This window comes from Eurosta solidaginis, chromosome 4 (genome assembly GCF_040869045.1).
Source record: "Eurosta solidaginis isolate ZX-2024a chromosome 4, ASM4086904v1, whole genome shotgun sequence".
Taxonomy (NCBI): domain Eukaryota; kingdom Metazoa; phylum Arthropoda; class Insecta; order Diptera; family Tephritidae; genus Eurosta; species Eurosta solidaginis.
In genome coordinates this window covers 10,730,895-10,746,660 of record NC_090322.1, presented here as the reverse complement: position 1 = coordinate 10,746,660, position 15,766 = coordinate 10,730,895, and the positions used below count along the sequence as shown (strand labels likewise).

Below are 15,766 nucleotides of genomic sequence, written 5' to 3'. Positions count from 1 at the left end.
AACTGATGCAATCTTCCACTGATTAGGGAAGCAAGAGGAAGTAATGCAGTGATTCACAATATGAGTTACGGCTCCAATGATGAATGGTAACACCATTTTTATAAATCTGATGGGAATCCCATCCACACCAGTAGCATTCGATTTAATTTTTGATATACACTTTATGACGTCCAAGTCCGATACAGCTTCAAATTCAAACGTATTACTGGAATAACAGGCGTTATCGGGGGGATAAACGCACGGGGAGCATGAACCAGGGCGACACCGATGATTTTTTCTTACCAAATCGCTGGGGAAAAGATAAAGAAACACCCATTACTACATACAAAGCAATTGGCCAGCCGTTTACATGCTACGCGTCACCCATATGGTCGCCAAGCCTAAAAATTACTCACTGGAAGAAGCTACAGGCCTCCCAAAATACTGCTCTCAGAATCGCCACGGGCTGTCTTCTTATGTCCCCAGAACACCATCTACATAATGAGGCGAGAATACTCCCCATCAGGGAGAGAAATGAGATGCTAACCAAACAGTTCCTGTTGAATACCCACAAACCTGGGCATCTGATTGATTAGCCAACACCGCCTAGGGGCTTAAGGAGTCATCTCCGTAAGCATTTTGAGGAAATACGGCACCTGAGAACCCAGCCGTATGAAGCAAAAAAACACAAGCAGGTCCTTGGTGAACTCCACAAACAGGCATCGGACCTTTATGTCAGGAATTGCCCGGTGAATCCAGTACTCAAAGAAAAGTACCCAAAACTTGTGGAAGAGGAACGCATACTCCCCAGGGAAACGCGTGTCACTCTTGCTCAACTTCGTTCTGGATACTGTAACAGGTTAAACTCTTACCTATCCAGAATCAACCCCGACATACAAAATGTATGCCCCGCTTGCAATGTGTCCCCACATCACACCAACCATCTCTTTAATTGTAATGTGGAACCAACGCCTCTAACACCCCTTTCATTATGGTCCACCCCTGTTGAAACAGCAAGTTCTTTGGACTCCCGTTAGATGATATTGATGACAATTTGTGATCGGTCGCGGCTGTTAGGTGGGGCGAAGCCCTGCTACAAAAACAACAACAGGAACAAACCTGCACCAAGGAGGCTGCCTTGAGGAACACCAGAAGTTACGTTTATGAACCGAGACCAGCAATTATTAAATATAATTGTTTGTTTGCTTTCCTCCACATAAGAAGAAACCCAAGAGAGGAGCAATGGAGGAAATCCTAACCGATCAAGTTTGAATAAAAGTATAGAATGAGAAACTTTATCTCTATAATTTATAACACACGTTCTGCTTCCATTTTTATGCAGTGGTATTATGAATGATACTTTCCACTTCTTGGGAAATATCCCTTGCTTCAGGGACGCATTGAACAGGCTAGAGGTCGATATAAGTACCGAGCACAAGATTTTAGCACAATTAACGGAATTTGATCCGGACCACTGGAGTAAGACATTTTTATATTTTCCAGATGAGTTAAAACATCATCAGTACATATATATGGCACTGCCTGGTAATTTAGAGGAGACAATCTGAAAGGATAATTCGATGGCGGGTAATCATAGGTATTTGAATAATTAGATTCGAAGAAATCCGCAAACATGTCGTTGGAAATCTGATCATTTAGCTTCATTGTAGAAGGAAACCCTTTTATCTTTCTTTTCGAATTAACGAAGCTGTAACACGACTTAGGATTGTCAAAAATTGGGCTCTTAATCCTACTGATATAGTTCTTGTAACAAATTCTGTACTTGTGACGTAAAATTGAGTAGGCGGCATAGGAAGGTTTGTATCGTTTAAATGAACGCGTTCTTTTGATTTTTCAGGCGTTTCAATTCTTTAGTGCTCCAAGCCGATGATGATATTGCAGTGGTTTCGGATATAGGCATGCATTTTTGGAATATTCCGTATAATACATTATTAAAATGGGTTATACTCTCATCAATATCCCCATCGTACTCAGGCCAATTTATTCTCGACACTTCGAGTATTACCTTAGACCAATTAGCTTTTCTAAACAGAAATCGGTGAGAGGTCTTTCGCACTACGTTGGAGGTATGCTCAGATAGATTGTGAGCTTTCGTAAATTTATTATTTTTTTTTTAATTTTATTTTTTTATTTTAATTTAACGCAATTTGTTTTATCTTATAATATTTTGGGTACTTCTATATAAAAGCATGACACTCTAAACACACATCCGAAAATATTGAGAGGGTGCCAGAAGACGCGTTTTTGACCCAGGACCGCGAAGCCGCCGATGTCAGCCAATGTAGAAACTTATATCGCGCAAATATACTTTTGGTACCACCCCGCTTTCGAAGCGGTCCGGGGTCAATTTTGATTTCTATTTTCGGATTCGCGATCCTGGAACCAAACTCCGCCTTTTGATTACTTAATATATCTTAATATATAAATAACACGTGTCACTATGTTTGAGGCCAATGGACTCCTAAACTACTGAACCGATTTTGAATTTGTTTTGCACCCCGTGTGTAGTTTGATCTAACTTGAAATATAGGATAGGATGTTTACGTATACGCACCGGCACTCACATTTTCAGGGGTGCGGATATACTTAAGTGTAATTGGTTGGTGTTTGATTAAACAACGTGCTTATCAATATCACCAGGCCCGCCGATAGGGTGGGGGGGGGGGGGGAAGGCTAAAATGTGTGTTAGTTGGTCGCCGGTGTTTGAAGAGATGCGTCGGTCGATTTTGTTCAAACCTTCACACAAGTTGCGTAAACCTCACGCGGTGGTTACTAGATAGGTTTGGTTGCGATCGACGTACAGGGGCTCGAGATATAGGGCGAAACGTGGGCCAGTGAATGCCTAGACAGTGTTTATACAATATGGATATCAAATGAAAGCTGTTGATGAGTGATTTAGTACAGAGTAATATATTATCCAGAGACGGACTGGGACTGGGATTAGGACTAGGACTGGGACTGAGACTGAGACTCGGAATGAGACTGGAACAAAATACATACCACCCTCTGGGACTGGCAATAAGGGATGAAGAAGAATGAGAAAAAGTTGAGAGAAGAGAAAAGAGAGAAGGAGACTGAGAAAGAGATAGAATGAGACGAAGATGGAGATAGATGAAGCGAAAAAGATTGAGGGAGGAGTGAATAAAAAGATTAGGAAAAAGTGGGCAGAGTTAGACGGAAAAAGCTTATTAAAATGTATGCAGATAGACCAAATTTAGGGCAGAACAACATCTGCCAGGTCTGCTAGTTAATAATAAATATCAATCTAATCTAAAATCTAAATCTATTAAGATTGTCATGCTTTCTAGAGAATTACTATCAGAGCAATTCTAAATATTCTCGCGGAATTTTGTTCTCGCGGATTTTTTTATTCCCGCGGAAAAATTCCTCCAATTCTTCTCTCCTAGGGAGAAGAATAATTGGGGAATAGGATTTTCGAATTTTCGAAGTCAGCTGTTTTGTCAATTGAAATTTCGTTGCGCATTTCTTATTTTGTTTAAAAAATTGTAAAGTTTAATTATTGTTACCAATTTGTTTGAAATTAAGAAATAAAGTATAAACAATGCACATTATTGCATTTCATGTGGTATTCACTGAAATGAGTAATGAATTGGTTCCACAGCAACATCAACAGAGGAGCATAAGAAGAAGACCGGCGGGATAACACAAATCCACCGGAGTTGCCTGCATTCATTCTGCAAAGCAATTTTCTGGCGGCCAAGTTGAGTTGAGTTCGCTTTTCGCCATATGCCAAAATATATTTAAGCCTTCTTAAAAAATCCTTGCGCAATTTCTGAATGGCTGCATCAAATATGTATACCAAGAGCTCTACCGTTGCTTATGATATACTTTTCGACTTAAAATAAAGAATATTGTGGTTGTAGTAGTTGTTGTATTAACAGTGAGAATATTGTGGTAGAATGTACATACATATTTTAGCACAAATTTGTACAAATAAGTGTTCTTTCTTAAAAGAACCAATTTCCTTTAACTATTTTGATGCATTCCTTTTAATTTAACAAGTGAAAAAACTCCTATGAAATAGCAGAGAAATCTCCCTCTCCCTCACATTCATAATACCTATTCTTCTCCCATAACCGGTTTCCGCTTTTTCGAACATTGTTCATAATAGGAGGAAAGGGAGAAGTGAAAAAACTCACAAGGAATTTTTATTTAGAATACGAGGAATGGGAGAAGGGAAAAAACTCGCACGGAATTTTTGTTTAGAATTGGGCTGTATATTTTATTTAACTTTTTTTAATTAAATTTATTTAATTTTGTTCTATTTTATTTTATTTATTCCTTTTTTATTTCATTTTCTTTGTTATCTTTTTTTAAATTTAATTTTACTTTATTTTATTTCAATTTGATTTATTTAATTACATTTTTGTATGCCTATTGTTGCTATTTTTTACTTGCTTTATATTTTTAAATTAATTTAATTTCGTTACATTTAATCTCATTTAATTTTTGTTCCGTTTCATATTAGCTCGCCTCATTGAACTCTATTAAATTTTTTGTTATTAAATTTTTGTTATTAATTTTGTTTGATTTTATTTCAATTATGTATGTCTGTGATTTTGCTGATTTTTATTTAATCACTATTCGCAGTGCTGGTTGTTGTTATTATAGCGATAAGGATGCTCCCCGAAGGTTTTAGGGAGTGTTATCGATGTTGATTGTCCTTTGTCGGATATAGATCCGGTACGTTCCGGTAACAAGCATTATGAAGGTACTAGCCCGACCATCTCGGGAACGATTTCAGATGACCACATTGAAGCTTCTAGGCCATTCCACCCCTAACCCTTAGTTCCATGAGGAACTTGCGGACGCCGCAGCCTCGCCTGCTAAATATGTGTATGTTTTCTAACAGAATTCGCCTCGCGTTGGTGAGGTTGATAATTGGATTGCGGAAGTTATGAATTGCGCTTATCCACCCCCTGAACCGCCTCAGTGCTGGTATATAAGTGCACTACATACATATACATGTATTCATTTATATACACATTCAGACTAGCAAATACATACTAACTGACAAATATAGCTCCAAACATTTCCAGTTTGCTTATGTTTTGCTTTTGCAAATTTTTACACATTACTTTTCTGCTTTTATTTCGCACGTTTCTTTTCCGCAATTTCCAATATTATTTCTTCGCCTGAAAATAACTTGCTTGTCTCTATTATCGCGAAAAGCTCTAAATCTTCTACTGGCTCTGTTGCCATTGATTTAAGTATTTCAGAACACAATTTTATCAGTTGTTAGTTAATTAATGTTATAAAAAAATCTTTTATCTGTCAAATATGTGCGCGTAGCTAAATAGTTTTTTTTTTTCGTCTCTCTTTGCTCTGAAATATTAATGCGAGCAAGTCGGAGCTTTCTGTGAATTTTAAGCTCTGCTAATTGGAAAATGTAGTGACTTGGAAGAAACATTTAGCGTTTGTTTCTTTTTTGCTGAAAATCGCATCATTAATTTTAAGTACTTTTGCATTTATTTTTTTTTTAATTTTGTAGATGAAATAAGTTTGAGGTCGTTTGTCATTACTTCAAAAAGTGCTAAAATGAACTGTGGTTTGTTGTTTAAGTCTTTTGTTTTCACTCAAATGATTTCCATAGTGAAAGCTGTTGTGGTTTCATCAATAAGTATGTGCCAAAAAAACTAAAAAACGACAAAAAGTATAGCTAAACAGTAATAAAAAAACACAAAAAGTTATAGAGATTTGGAAAAAAAAATTTTTAAAAAATATTGAAAAATCCACAAAAATTTTAAAATTCCAAAAGTTTAAGAACAGATGTGAAAATTTTGCTATGTAAAAATAAAAAAAAAAAAAAATACTTAAAATAAAATCTTAGTTTTAAAAATTTTTAAAATTTAATTTTAAAAAATTAAAACTTAAACTAAAAGGCTTAAACAAGTAAAAATGGTTTAAAAACTAGAGAACAAATTCAAAAGTAGTATAAAAACTTGTTTTGAAATGGTAAATAATGATAAAAAAGATGTTAAAAAAATATAAAGGAATACAAAAAAATAAGAAAGAAATCGAATAATGCAAAATTGAAATAAGTTGATAAAAAATAAAAATATATAATTACATAAAATTAAATTCAAGAATTAAAACAAGTAGAAAGAGTCGAGAAAAAAAACGAGAAAAAGTAAAAAAAAATTTCGTTTTAAAAAAGTTAAAAAAAAACAGTTTTTTTAGCGCTGCGTTATATAGCTTGTATAATAATTTCTATTATTATCTCAAGCTTAATTTTTGATGGTCATTGTCATGGCATGTTTTTTTGTATAAAAGGAAGCAATCCATTCATGTGTTAGTATTCTCTTACTTTTGCTTATTTGAGCAAAGCGCTCTCCTGCTAAAACACTGCGTCTTGCTGACAATGACCCACTAGGAACATATCGTTAGCTTAATTCACAAAGGCCCTCATCAACCTATTTTCGAAACTGCGTTTTTCGCAGATTTTGGTATATCTTAAAATACGCTCCTAGGCAAAATTTGAAAGTTTTTGAACCAATAACAAGGGAGTTATGCCACTTTTAGGTATATAATGAATGTGAAAAAAAAGTTTAGATTCTCCTGGAAAAATTTTAAATTTGTTGGTTAGGGCCTTTGTGAATTAAGATAACGATATGTATAGTTAATATTCAGTTATTGTTTTATTTTCTAAGTGAATTTATATTACAGAGAGATAAACAGCTGTTCAGTTGGGCTTCAAAATTGCTTTGGAATCCTGTCCGAAATTAATAAAAATAACTGCTACAACCAAAAAAATCCAGAGAATAAAACCCTAAATTTAAACTACATTTACCGTTCTTCTCATAACCGATGTTTTATTTTGTAACAGAAGAAATAATACTGGAAAAAACTTAGTACCAACTGTCATCGTACATAATTCTGATAACAAACATTCCTTTCTTGGGAAGTTGATCTTGTGTGATCATTCTCTAAAGATAATCTTAACACCTAATGTGCACATTTTTTCTAGTGGGTATTCATTCATTTTCAATCAGTTTATTCTTCCATTCGCAGACATCCAATGCGCGCCCCGCGAGCGTTAGTCCACTTCGGCGGTTACGTCGAACACGACGACTTTCGGAAGCTGCCGCAAGCAACGAAGCTCCTCTGCCACCGCCAGCACTAATAAAAAATATCATGACAAAAATAGAAAGCCCAGAAATTGATGCATTAGGATGTGAACAAAAACCGCAATTGCCGGCAAAAGTGGAGACGTTAGAGAGTGAAGCTTCGATTACATCATCCAATGTTGTACTACCGGTTACAACTACAGTAGCAGCAGGTGCGCTTGAAGCAGCAGCAGCAGCAGCAGCTGCTGCAGCAGCGCAGGCGCAACAACAAGTGCAGCCGTTGAAGCGTGGACGTGGACGCGGTCGTAAAGTAACCGTCACCATGGAAGGATTTGAGCAAACTGCTGTGGATGCGAATACAAAGGAAGAGGACGCTGGCAAGCAAATGGAACCCCAATTGTCCGTTACTGCAACATCAGCAACAACAACTTCGGTGCAAGAACGTAAGACTGCAGGACGCAAACGCAAACAGGTGGAGGAGAACAACAGTAATAGTGGTGAATGCAATACAAGTGTAACCATAAAACTCGAACATGATACTGGCAACGAGAGCAACACGAGCACCAAGCAACTAGCAATTAGTCCTACCCCAGGAGCCTCAGGTGCAATGGCAAACAATGGCAATAATGGAGATGGTGGTAAACGCATGCGACGTAGTGTGCGACTCGGAAATCGCACAGATGCCAGCGCCAGTAATGGCAAGCAATTGGTAAGTTTTGTGCGTTTATGATATAATTTTTCTTATATTCATATTTTTTTTTTATATATTTAGGAAGGACCCCCACTTGAGGAAATTAAAATAGAACCAAACACCCCCTCCGTAACAAGCGCGCAATTGTCACTTCCCGATCCGCTAGGTCTTGCCGAAGCGTCAAGTAGCGCAGAGAAATCACAGACCGGTGTGCCTGAGGAGCGCACGCCACCAAAGAAGCGCGGCCGTAAGTCCAAATTACATCACCTACAACAGCAACAATTACATCAACAACAACAGCAAAGATCATATTTGAGTGGCGCTAATAGCGAGGGCAGTGATCAAACACCGCCAGGCTCCGCAACAAAGCGCGGCGTGCACAACCCAGACTTCATTCCAAAACGCTCGCAACGACGCATTAAGCCAACGACAAAAATTCTTGAAAATAGTCAGTTGCGTTACGAATTCGAAACAAACAACATTGTGCGCCTAACACAGGCACAAAATTGGGAGGACGAAAGCGCTAGAAACGGTAGCGGTGCAGCGCAAAGTTCAAACGTCGATAGAGCCACCGTTGATTTGGACAAAACGAGTAGCAGGCAACCGAAGTCTGAGAAGACAGAACGAGGTGCTGAAGTTGTTGAAGAAAAAGTTGTTACCCACAACACAAATTCTGCGAAAAAGAAACTTTGCCCTAAAGAATTACGCGACATTGAGGCGTCGCGCGCCGCTTTACTTGCAAAGGCTAATGCAGAATCAGCGCGCCCGCGCTGCCCAGACGTAGACAAGTTCCTCAGCGAAATCAAAGCAGCTAAATGGCATACAAACCGCGTGACAGAGGATCGCAAATTAACTAGAAAACAACAACGCAAGCTGGTCAAACAAAAAGAAAATAATTTGCGTAAGCTGGGCTTGAGACGTAATACCAGCGAAGATGCTAGCGACATTGAGAGCTTAAGCGACAATGAGGAATTTGTGCCCAATAAACGTGTGCAAGTAGAGCGGCGCAACCATACATTGCGACAGCGCACCGTTAAAGAGAGCACGCCCACATCTACGCCATCAATTGCAACACCCGCGCAATCACAAGCGGCTGTGATGACGACAGCGCTGGTAGCAGCAGCTTCGCCAACAAGCACAAAAGTTGGACGAAAGTCACAATCACGTCAACGTAACGCAGCCGATAAGCAAGTGCATGCTAAACCCAAGCAAGCAGCGAGCGTGAGTTCTAATGCGAGCGTCACGACAATAAAGAAATCGGTGCAGCAATCGTCGTCGGTCGAGGTAATTGAAATTAATGAATCTTCACAAGATCTGCATTCGCGAAAGAGTCGCTCAGTAGGTGCAGGAGCTCCGCCATTGGGCACTATTATACCTATGCCAACAACTTCACCGCCTGTAAAGAACGCGCAGCAACAGCGTGGTTTGATATGCTATTGTGAACAGAAGACGCAATTCTACACGCGCAACACCCCCGACACTGCTTACTGTTGGGCTATTGATAATATCGAAGAGCAGAAAGTGGGTTGCAGTAATCAGCTCACCGGCGAAGTATTTAATTTACTGCGCCCTAGTCAGCGTGTCAGTTATATGGTGCTGTGTGAGGATCACAAGAAGCGCTTGCGCACGCATAATTGCTGCGCTGGTTGCGGCATATTTTGCACTCAGGTGAGACACATACTTGTTAATTTTTATGTAATATGATAACCTTTTGATACTTTTTTTAGGGTAAATTTGTGCTTTGCAAGCGTCAGCATTTTTTCCATATCGAGTGCGCTGAGAAATTCATATTGAGTAGTCCAATAGATCCGCAGCAGCCGGCCAGTAACTACACTAGTCCAACATTGGTGCTTAAGTGTCCGCATTGTGGCATCGATACACCAGAACGTACCTCAATTGTAACAATGAAATGCCAAACATTGCCTGTATTTTTGCCTAGTCAAAGACCACCAACAATGTAAACAAATATGTGAAATTATTGAAATTAGCACAAAACTAAGTTTGTTTTATTAACAGAAAAACTCCCAAAGTGGCGCTACCAGTGTTGAGTGCAGCTTCTCAAATAAACGGTCATTCCAGCGCTGTGAATAGCAGTTCAACTAACAGTGCGGCCGCAGCCATATCCCAACTTACCGTCAACAGCTCATTACCTAAACCTTCTAAATCACAACAAATTAATTTCGAACAATTGATACCTGAATCTGTTATGAATGTTGTGCTGCGCGGGCGCGCACCGAGCAGTAGAGAAGGTCGACGTGGTAGCGGCAGACATAGTTCCCTTTCTGAATTCTCTACACGTGACATGTACTATGCAGTGAAAAATGATGATCTCGAGCGCGTTGCTGAAATACTGGGTGAGTTGTATAGTACTTTCTTTCTATTATACAAAAAACTATAAATTTTTTTCCCTTGTTGCATTGCAGCCTCTGATTTTGATGTGACAACACGCATGCGCGAATTTCTAAATGGCACTTGCTTGCATTTGGTTGCGCTGTCTGGTACATTACCAATGGCTTTTCTGTTACTCTGTAAGGGCTCTGCTAAAGAATTTGTAAATATGTTGGATCGTGAGTTGCGTACTGCTTCGATGTGCGCTGTTTTGGGTGATAAATGTGATATATTGAATTTATTTATACAATGCGGCGCTGATTTAGCAATAAAGGTAGAATAAATGTTTAAGTCTAGGTTATTGAATTTATATTGCAATACAATTAATTTTATTTTGCTGGTTTTTATTTAGGGTCTGGACGGCAAAACTTGTCTGCACATCGCAGCTAAAATGGGTAATCTGGAGGCCGCGCAATTAATTGTCGATAGCTATAAATTTTGCCGAAGCATCATGGACTTCATGGGTTTCATTAATGCGCAGGATGATGGCGGTTGGACAGCTTTGGTGTGGGCAGCAGAATTGGGTCACACGGAAATTGTGAGGTAAAGTTAAAAAATACAAATTTTAGGAAAGCGAAAATATAAAAAAAAAAAAATGAAAAAGCGCCAACATACAATTAAAAAATGTAAAAAACCATACAAATAATAAAATTTAATTTTATCAATAATAAATAAATAACTAAGTTAAAAAAAATACTGAAACAATATTTAAAAGAAATTTAAAAAATTTTCTAAAAATTTAAAGAAAAAACATTTTTACAAATAAAAAATAGAAGAGAACATTTTTTTTTAGATAAAAAAATTCCAAATTAAGGAAAAACATTTGTATAAATCAAATAAAAAATATGTAAAATAAAAAAAATTTAAAACTAAAAAATTTTGTAATAAAAAAATATAATAAAAATCTAATAGAAAATAAAATTGCAAACCTAAAATGCACAACAAAACAAAAACAATTCAAAATTTTCATTACAAAAAGTTCAAGGATTTGTATAAAGCCCTAAAATATAAATTTTTTGTTGTACTTTTCCAAAATTTTTATTATCGCTCAGCTTGCTTTTAAACAACGGTGCAGATCCGAACATTTGCGATAATGACAACAACACAGTTCTTCATTGGGCCACATTGCATAACAACGGCTTGGAGACGATCACAATGTTGCTACAAGCCGGCACCGATTGCAATGCTCAAAATGTTGAGGGTGATACACCGCTGTAAGTACAATCTAAATACTTTATGTGCACCCAAAAAAAATCGTATACAAAAATGAAAATCTTGCTATTTTCATGTTGCAGCCACATCGCTTGTCGTCATTCTATCACACGTCTCTGCATAGCACTCATTGCCAATGGTGCCGACTTGATGGTGAAGAATAAAGCAGATGAGCTGCCCTACGATTGCATACACAATGAAGATTCAGAATGTGCGCGCACAGTTGGTTTCAACATGCAAATGCGTTCATTTCGACCGCTCGTACTACGCAGTCGCATTGTTTGTGATGACATATCGAATGGACGTGAAGTGCGTCCCATACAAGTGGTGCGCAATGAACTGAAATTAAACATGTGCAATGCTGGCAGCTCCGAACAGCAAAATGGTGGCAATGACATAATTCCGGACGCAGGTTCAAACGCAGCAACAACCGCTGCAAACAGTCACGATGAATCCGATGAGATAATGTTGCCCGATTTAAAGTATGTCAAAAAGTCTATAATATTACAAAATTGTACGCCTATAGATTATCGTGTGGGGCAAATGCGTATCTGTTCGTGTTCGGATGGGTAAATGAAGTTTATGAAATAACTGTCAAGAGCATAATTTTTACGCACTTTATTTTGCAGCTGCATTTCAGCGCAATGCCAATGCTCGGAGGCTTCAGGACAAAATTGGTATACCACTGAAGGCCGTTTATGCGCCGATTTCAATTTCGAAGATCCAGTGCCCATATTTGAATGCAACGATGTATGTGGTTGCAATAAGGTATGTAAATAAAATAGCTCGTTCTTGGAACATAACGCTACTTTCTAATGTTCTCGATTTTACTAGCTTTCCTGTCGAAATCGTGTTGTACAAAATGGTATACGTATACCACTACAAGTGTTCGAATGCAGTGATAGCACCAAAGGTTGGGGTGTACGCACGCTCGTGCATGTGCCCAAAGGCGCTTTTGTTTCAGAGTATATTGGCGAGATTTTGAGTAATACAGAGGCGGATAGACGCACTGATGATAGTTACTGTTTTGATTTGGAAAATGGTCATTGCATAGATGCAAATTATTTTGGCAATGTTAGCCGATTTTATAATCATTCATGCGAACCCAATATTGTATCGGTACGTGTATTTTTCGAGCATCAGGATTATCGTTTTCCGAAAATTGCATTTTTCGCTTGCCGGGATATTGAAGCGGGCGAGGAGATATGGTGAGTATGAGCTTCAATTCCGAAATAATTGGATTTGTAATAAAACTGCCTCTCTTATTAACAGTTTCGATTATGGTGATACATTTTGGTTATTCAAAAATCGTCATCTCGCTTGCAAATGTCTAACAACAGCTTGTCGCTATGCGGCACAGCCAGAAGCAGAATCGGCTGTTGTTGCGCCTACAAATGTAGTCATTTTGCCTGCGGCTACTCTTAACACACTCCAGCAAGTGGGTGAGCTAGCAACGACTAGCGTACCTGCACCTTCAAGCAATAGCAATCTAATAAACGGATTCGCTACCTAAATCACTGCAACTTCATCACAATTACTTCGCAAACTTCTAAGACTTGCAACTAGCTGAACTTGTTTTTTTTTATAAAATAGTTCTAATTTGTTAAAGTGGCTATAAAAGCACACTAACCCTGCAATTTTGCGGGCTTCTGTATGTTTTATTTTTATTACATTATTGTTATTATTTTAATTATTTTTTATTATTTTTTTATTAATGCATGTATGGTTTTTTGTTGGTTTTAAAGTAAGAAAAGTTAGCTAAAACATATATAGCATATTTTTTAGTTTACACCAACGTACTGCCGCTATATTATTTACATTTAATTTATATTAACCCAATGCGTTTCTTAATTAGTTATAAACTTAAAGTATATATTGATATATACTATTGTTAATCAAAATATAAGTAGGTACATATATGCTTAAAATTTGTATAGCTTTTAAACAAACTGATATACGTATGTAACGAAACACACACAAATGATCATACAAATTTAGAAAAAGCACACAGCACGCTTTTATTTGAACAAAGTTTCCTATGTCGCGCCTGTACAGCATTCAGAGTTTTGCATTTTGTAAATGTTTGCCGGAAGTGCCTTGACATTGAAATATTGCGTGGGAGAGTAGTGAGCTAGACTGAATGTGCTGCTGCGCATGGGCATACTTTGTTGAAATGAAAATTTTTAAAATTACATAAAAATACAAAGAAATCACAAGCTGGTTTCCTACATTGTATGTCTGAATAATTAACTATAAATAAAAATGCTATGCAAACATGCGTAATTGATTGAAAATAAGAGTAAAAGCTGCGCAGTTTTGCAGCATTAAATTTTTTTTGAGTGACTTTAGTATAAACTTTAAGCTATCTAACTTATATCAAAATTACATATTCTAATCCACATATAATGTTTAAAAATAAAACTACAATATTACTTTAATAAATGTATACGTACTGTATGGAATTGTTTAAACAAATATTAAATAGAGGTATAACTATGCACTAGATATTTTAAATGAAATTAATAAGCAAATACAAAATTTAATTATTAAAAAAATTTAAATTATTTATAAGCCTGCTAATTGTTTATTGACAAATTAAAAATATAAATAAGATAAAATGTAATAAAAAAAATAAAAAAATTTATAAATTTCTGACTTATCATTTACACCCACCCGTATTGAATCTTGATTAGGTAATCCTCTTTGTGTGCCAAAACTGCGCTTTTCGGTATCAAAATAAAAAGAAATTTGTAATTATTTGATTCCGGCGTTTATTCCTTTTGCGAAATGTTTTACAAATTTTTGTTTTTGCAATTTTTTGATTTCGAATTTTTTAGGTTGAGGTATTTTTGATTTAATCGAGTCTGATTTTACTTATTTCGATTTCGCTAACTTTTGAATGGGAAAATTTTTGAATTCAGATTTTTTTTTTGAATTTCGAAAGTTTTTGGTAGTGAAAATTTCTTAAAAATTTTAAAAAATTTTGAAATCTGAAATTTTTTGATTTCGGTTTATTGTGACAACAATATTCATGTAACTATTTCGGTACTCTCACATATAGATATAGTTTGTGTATAAACCCCCACTGCATTTACCACAATCAAACACTTAGCAGTCAACCGCAACGAAAAGTGTGCCAACCATGTGATAAATGAGATACACAAAATAAAAAAAGGAAAAACAAACGAGCGGAAAATGTGTGTTAACAAAACTTGTTGTTTCATGCCCGCATAAATGTATATACACACTTATACATATGTACTTATTAACTCAGCTGCGTTATCAAGCAGCAAGTGTAACACACGTGTGCTACCGTTATGTCTTTGTGCAAAAATTAACATAATTTTATGAAAAACCGCAAATTTTTTGTCCACCAAATGGCAGTGGAAAGTGAATTTGTTGTGTGGAATACATGAAGATATTGCATTAGAAAGCATTGTTAAAAGCGTTGGCTGTATTTTATATTGAAAATTTGCTGAGTAATTAAGTTCCTATAATTTGTATAGCAACTTAAATATGTTTATTTTCCGTTGTTGCCAATTTTTACGAGCGCGCCACTTATTTTTCTTATTTTTTTAGTTGCTATAATTCTTATAGCTACTTTAAAATTTCGATTGCAACCCTAAATTGTTAAACCAGCAACAAATTCGCTTCTTAAACAGTCGTTCAATAAGTATTTACAGGCTGTTTAGTTACTATAACTTTATAGCAACTTTTAAACATCCCCAGCGGGTAAGGGGGCTTAGAATATACCCGCGGCAGGTATGCCTGTCGTAAGAGGCGACTAAAGGGCCAGTTGAGCTTCCTTAACCCTAACGCCATAGTCGTAACCATACCCATATCCATAACCATCTCCATTATAATCGATTAATGGTGCCATAAACTTAAACAGCTGACATTTTCATAAAAATGAGGAAGACGCAAATAATTACAAACATATTCCACAAACAATAAGTATGTTGGTCAAAACGTATCCAAAACAATAAATAAAATATACAAAAAGTTAATAAATTCACCAACTCAAATTTTTTTAGGTTATGGATATGGCGAAAAACCAAAAACCAATTGGTTGGCTATGATATGGTTATGGCTTTAGCGTTATGGTATGGCACCATTAATCGATTGCATTGATTTCCATAAGGTTGGTTCGATCAGCAGTTTTATCTGGTTATGGATAAGTCACTATTAATTGGCCCTTAAAATACCAAATGGATTCAAGGGGTTGCCAGCGCAATATATAGCTTCTCCAACCCAATTGTCAACGTCACCTACCAGTGGCAAATCTTGTTTCTTAAGCCGAAGGTCTGGCGACCCCAAGTTCCTCATGGATCTAGGGGGGTGGGAGAGCGGTATGGCTTAGAAGGTTTCATGTGGTTATGCCAAATCG

At 36.8% G+C, this 15,766-nt stretch overlaps 1 protein-coding gene across 3 annotated transcripts in view; it reads left to right on the top strand.

The window, feature by feature from the left end:
• The window catches only part of G9a (histone-lysine N-methyltransferase G9a), a 37,266-nt gene extending 23,273 nt beyond the window's left edge, over positions 1–13,993 (top strand). For all 3 annotated transcript variants that reach the window (XM_067780052.1, XM_067780051.1, XM_067780050.1), the window contains exons 3-13: positions 7,033–7,797; positions 7,861–9,447; positions 9,507–9,736; positions 9,796–10,133; positions 10,203–10,441; positions 10,520–10,710; positions 11,220–11,381; positions 11,463–11,948; positions 12,009–12,147; positions 12,214–12,587; positions 12,652–13,993. In XM_067780052.1, coding sequence (XP_067636153.1) covers positions 7,033–7,797; positions 7,861–9,447; positions 9,507–9,736; positions 9,796–10,133; positions 10,203–10,441; positions 10,520–10,710; positions 11,220–11,381; positions 11,463–11,948; positions 12,009–12,147; positions 12,214–12,587; positions 12,652–12,892 — 4,752 coding nt within the window. In that variant the 3' untranslated portion in view covers positions 12,893–13,993. The remainder of the gene's footprint in view (positions 1–7,032; positions 7,798–7,860; positions 9,448–9,506; positions 9,737–9,795; positions 10,134–10,202; positions 10,442–10,519; positions 10,711–11,219; positions 11,382–11,462; positions 11,949–12,008; positions 12,148–12,213; positions 12,588–12,651) is intronic.
• The last annotated feature ends 1,773 nt before the right edge of the window (positions 13,994–15,766 follow it).